Source organism: Barbatula barbatula, assembly GCF_947034865.1.
Source record: "Barbatula barbatula genome assembly, chromosome: 8".
Classification (NCBI taxonomy): domain Eukaryota; kingdom Metazoa; phylum Chordata; class Actinopteri; order Cypriniformes; family Nemacheilidae; genus Barbatula; species Barbatula barbatula.
This window is the reverse complement of record NC_136771.1, coordinates 1,981,790-1,987,472: the sequence shown is the minus strand read 5'-3', so window position 1 is coordinate 1,987,472 and position 5,683 is coordinate 1,981,790. Positions and strand designations below refer to the sequence as shown.

The 5,683-nt window shown below is 35.7% G+C and overlaps 1 protein-coding gene across 2 annotated transcripts; it reads right to left on the bottom strand.

The window, feature by feature from the left end:
* Window positions 1-1,955: 1,955 nt before the first annotated feature.
* On the bottom strand, window positions 1,956-5,233 carry LOC306897075 (GTPase IMAP family member 7-like). 2 transcript variants are annotated; one of them, XM_079461553.1, is made up of 3 exons: window positions 4,946-5,233; window positions 4,099-4,223; window positions 1,956-3,938 (listed from the first exon to the last, which is right to left on the bottom strand). In XM_079461553.1, exons 2-3 carry the CDS (start codon window positions 4,112-4,114, stop codon window positions 2,674-2,676), a joined length of 1,281 nt encoding a protein of 426 aa, XP_079317679.1. In that variant the 5' UTR covers window positions 4,115-4,223; window positions 4,946-5,233; the 3' UTR covers window positions 1,956-2,673. The 2 variants fall into 2 exon arrangements, with proteins under 2 accessions (XP_079317679.1, XP_079317680.1); XM_079461554.1 differs by having other exon boundaries at window positions 2,013-3,938; window positions 4,099-4,172; window positions 4,946-4,978.
* Between the last annotated feature and the right edge of the window lie 450 nt (window positions 5,234-5,683).

The window sequence follows — 5,683 nt, the reverse complement described above, 5'->3', positions numbered from 1 at the left end:
AAATGTTGACCTGTATAGATAAGCATTCATTCAACATGTGAATAAGATAACTCAGACACACCCCTGATGTTTGTCTAGTGTTACAGGAACAGCCCTGTATTTCCATAAAACAAAGACTTGTGTACTTTCTGTTTCACTTAAGCAGAGAAACAAATGTTGACAAAAGTCCTGGGGTGTGATATGTAAAAGGAGCCATTACTTATTTGACCCATGCATGAGCAACCCAAACGTGTGTTTACGGTTAACCAACCAAACCAGAACTTTGATCCAACTCAATTTAACCAGCATTTTAGAGTTTATTGTAAGAACAGTTCTCACTTTTATCTAAAAGTGAATTTACAACAAAGTTGGATTGGGTGCTTGGTTACACATCACTTAAGAACTATAAAGACTATATAAGACACTATAAAGTAATCCTCATCACCAAGCACAACATAACCTAACACCAGACAAATATGTTTTTGAACACTGAAACTGACATTTTGATCCAAAGAACAATCCAGGAATGTTTTCATCAAAAACCTTAATTTCTTTTCGACTAAAGAAAAATATACATAAACATCTTTGATGACATTTACATTACATTTTACATTTAGGCATTTGGCAGACGCTTTTATCCAAAGCGACTTACATTGCATTATCCTATACATTTTTACATAGGTCTCTGCAATCCCCTGGGATCCAGAAAATAAGTATTTGGTCACCTACAAAAAAGCAAGATTTCTGGATCTCACAGACCTGTAACTTCTTTAAGAGGCTCCTCTGTCCTCCACTCGTAGTAAGTAACAAAGCCTACCATCAGTAACACACAAGCCGCCAGGGATTCAAATTTGGCAGCGACAGACGTTTTCCCTGCGTATACCAGTACATGTCCGGGCCCGTCTGAAGTTTGCTATAGCGCATTTGGATGATCCAGAAAAGGATTGGGAGAATGTCATATGGTCAGACGAAACCAAAATATAACTTTTGGGTAAAAACTTAACTTGTCGTGTTTGTAGGAGAAAGAAAGAGAGTTGCATCCAAAGAACACCATACCTATGGAGGCAGAAACATCATGCTTTGGGGCTGTTTTTCTGCAAAGGGATCAGGACGACTGATCTGTGTAACGGTATCTTGGATTTTGAGTAAAAACCATCAGCAAGGGCATTGAAGTTGAAACGTGGCTGTGTCTTTCAGCATGACAATGTCCCCAAACACACCGCACGGGCAACGAAGGAGTGGTTTCGTAAGAAGCATTTCAAGGTCCTGGAGTGGCCTAGCCAGTCTCCAGATCTCAACCCCATAGAAAATCTTTGGAGGGAGTTGAAAATCCGTGTTGCCCCAAAACATCACTGTTCTAGAGGAGATGTCATGATTCTGCCTTCTCTTGTCTTGATTTTCTGGTCTAGGGGCAGAATCATGACAGACCCACGTGTTTTATGTGGAGAGAAACATATTATTGTCAATCAGGACATAATATGTGTTCTCTCCTGTCTCGTCATTTGGCCCCGCCCCTCTCGTTTCTAGTATAGCTTTCCTCCTGTGTCTTATTACCCACACCTGCCCATCGTAAGGTGCCATTATGTCCATATATATATATATATATATATATATATATATATATATATATATTATCTGTTCATATCCACCTGTTCATATCCATATATATATTATCTGTTCATATCCACCTGTACATTAATGTTCATAGTATATACCTACTGTCAAATTTTCATAGAACATACCTACTGCTAAATATTTGTATAGTCCATGCCCACTGTATTATATTCTCTCATATTGTATTCTGTATTTATTTTAACTGTATATCCTGCACTTGCTAACTGCACTTCTGGTAAGACCTAAACCACATTTCGTTACACTGTACTTGTATATGTGTAATGACAATAAAGTTGAATCTAATCTAATCTAATCTATATATATATATATTAATAAACATCTACTGATTTAAGACAACAGTTAGGTTATTCCAGTGCTATATTTCAATGGCTTTTTATAAAAAGTTGCATTCTCGGAATATGCACTCTTTTAATTTAATTACATTTTCAGTACAAGAAATTTAACTTTAGAGTATAGGAAAAAATAGTGTTGAGGAGGCATATTATGAATACAGCCCCTGTGATCATAGACAAATTTGAACACATTTATGTTATGTGATTTTTACAGATATATTAGTATATTACTATTTATAAGTATAGTATACAAGTATATTTCATTAAGTATATCATTACATAAAATTGTATAATATAGAGGTACACTGTAAGATATTAGGGAAAAGTAAAAAAAAGGGTTTTACAAGCAGTGACCTGTGTAATCCAGGTTTAAGGTTTAAAATATAATTATTGAGCATCAATGTTTGATTTTACCCACTTATTTAACTATTTAATTTAGCTTTTTAGATCAAGTATCACTTTTGATCAAATTAATTGTTCCAAGTACCACCTAATGATCACCAAAATCATATGAATAAATAGTAGAGCTGTGAATCTTTATCTTTCCACCCCTAATCTAATACAAACACGTTTTTATTCACCAGCTGTCTTCAAACTAAGAACATGTTTTTTTTCCATGTTTTTCAAGTTAGTCAGCAGTAATGCTTGCTGTCTGCGTATCCACTTTAGACATCACACACGTCACTTTCTCCATAGTCTATTTCCATAGACTAGTAGTGTTAGTAAATTACATTGAAGTTTTATGGAGATATTTCTGAAGTATTTTTACAAAGCAAGTAACTCCAAGTGCACCTAAAAGAAGATATTTTAAGTTAAATTGATTTCCTGTTACAGAAGGTCTGGTACCCAAAACCAGATGATGTAGGGATGAAAGACTTGTAATCACTTGTCTCACATCATTGTCTTGTACAAAAGAAATCACAATAACTGGACCCACTTCTTTCAGTACCACCAAGAGATTTCTGCTTTTGCAAAATGATTGAAATTGTGAGCCCACAAATTTTAACCCATCAAACAACCCTGCCAGTAAACCTTTTCCAGCTTCCTTTTGTTTCAGATTCTCTTCCTTTACTTTCAGATTCTCTTCCTTTTCTTTCATATTCTCTTCCTTTTGTTTCAGATTCTCTTCCTTTACTTTCAGATTCTCTTCCTTTTCTTTCATATTCTCTTCCTTTTGTTTCAGATTCTCTTCCTTTACTTTCATATTCTCTTCCTTTACTTTCATATTCTCTTCCTTTTCTTTCAGATTTTCTTTCATATTCTCTTCCTTATCTTTCAGATTCTCTTCCTTTTCTTTCAGATTCTCTTCCTTTTCTTTCAGATTCTCTTCCTTTTCTTTCATGTATGTTTCATACAGTTTTTTCACTATTTTCTCTTGTACCTTAAGCATTCTCTGAGCTTCCTGGTACAGTTCATTGGTGTAATGAGCTCGTCCATTTCTCTCAAACAGTCTGTTTATCTTCTCTAACAATTCAGTAACCTGTGTTCGGTCATTTTTGTCTTTGTTATTGAAACAGTGATATCCACCCTTACATTCCCTAATCAGCTGTTTGAGATGTTCATTTTCATTTATATACTCCTCTATTGGCTTATCTAACTGATCGTTTCGGGTGAACAGAACCATTGCGTAATGCATGGCCTTATCTCCAAAGTTGTCTTGAATCCATGTCACTGTGTTCTTCTCCTCATCTGTGAACTTCACATCCAATCTGATGACCAGCAGAAACACATGAGGACCAGGAGCTGACATAAATATACACTTCTCAATCTCAGACTTCAGCTCCTCTGGTTTCATTGATGTGTCAAAGAGTCCAGGAGTATCAATGACTGAGATGACTTGTCCCTCCAATTCTGCCTCTTGTTTTTCACACTGTTCAGTGCCAGACAAAGAGCTACTTGATTCTGTAAACTCATCGCTGCCCAGTATAGTGTTTCCTGCTGCACTCTTTCCTGATCCAGTTTTACCCAGCAGAACGATCCTCAGATTATTATCTGCACAGACACATTATAATATGTACACAAAAATGTTTTTGTGAACATCTGAAGAAATGATAAAAAAAATGTAATGCCATGTAACAGTCAATAAATAAACCTTAAAACAAAGTTATTTTTTTCACCAGATTTTTGAATAATACAATAAACATTGCTTTACCTGGAAATGATGCCATTATTCTTGGTCAAAATAATATATGTTTAAGAGTGCTTGAGATTGTTCTCACTTTCTTCCTGAATAGAAAATTAAACAAGTTCAACTTGTTTTTAGCTCCTCTGGTTTTGCTGAAAAGAGTTTATATAAAACAGTATTACAGTCCACATAAGTGTTATTCTGATATGAACATATGATGTAAAAATTGTTTGTTATGTAAATAAAACTGAACAGATTTGAAGAAATATCAGTGCAGGTTCTTTTCAACAACTCTATCTATTTTAATCCAGAACTAATTCAGTCCCTGTCTGTGTTACTGCCCTAAAGAGTTATAACTATTATCACAATAATGGTTATTGGTAGAAACGTCAACATTTTTTCAACATTAATTGTGGGTGCAAAAGTGATCAAATCACTTGTTTTAAATCAACAATTTTTAACATTGATTCAATGATTGGTTGCTAAACTTTTGTTCCAATTATTTGCATGCTGCTGAATTTAAGATTCGCCACTGAAAGCTTTTCACATTATAAAATATATCAATTGAAATAAATAAATATTTTCTAGACCTTTGTAGATATTTGTGTTTATACATACTCTTCACACTCTTATGAGAATGTACAACAACGATACTGTAATATTTCTACATACCCCTGCATGACACAACAACAGTATGAATTAATTAATCTGTTATATTCTTTAATGCTGGAGTCTCTGTTCACGCTATTTTACCATTCATGGATTATGTGTGACGGATCTACTTTTAATAAATCCCTTATAGTCTAGTATTACAGAAAATGTGTACTTATAGAAAAACTTTCGTATGTAATAATGTCCTAATATTACCACTCACCCTGTGTTCCCTTTAAGATTCCAAGTTGTCTGTACAGCAGTATTTCTTTTGTTGCGCACATATCAAAAACCCCAAGAGCCTCTCCCACATACTGTACCATTACTATAGCAACCTCTCAAACACACACCCATTATTCAAAACCAAAAGCTTTTGTTAGACCTACTCAATTTGTATTTGGTTATGCATTAGACCCAGAGGTAGAGTTACACGCAAATAAGTTCAGGCACAGTCAAACTACTACCGAGTTTAGTTTCCATAATCCTCTCCAAGTTTCACTTAGGTATGATCAGTATATAAGATACATCCCACGTAATAAACACTGTATGAGGTCATGCGATGATCACAGTGATGCAGGGGCGGACTGGCCATCTGTGTGATCTGGAGAATCACAGAATGGCCGGTACTCCTGGACGCCCGCCACGCACGCAGTCATCACAAGTTTTTTTCCAACCCATTAATCTGTTTCACACTCCAGTACTGTAGGTGGCAGCAATGCACCTTTAAGTTAGATGCCAGCTGCACTGGCCACGGCCGCATTGCTTGGCCGCCTATACAGTCTATGTTGGCCGCCAAGTAAGGAGAAGAAGAAGAAGAAGAAGAGGAAGAAGCGGGAGGAAGAAACTAACAGCAAAGACGTTAGAGGCTAGAAACAAATAAACCTTATGCATAACACGGCTGCGGGTCAAAAACGGAAAGAAAAGGGTGGGGCTGAGAAAGCGAGAGAGAAAAAATTGCGAA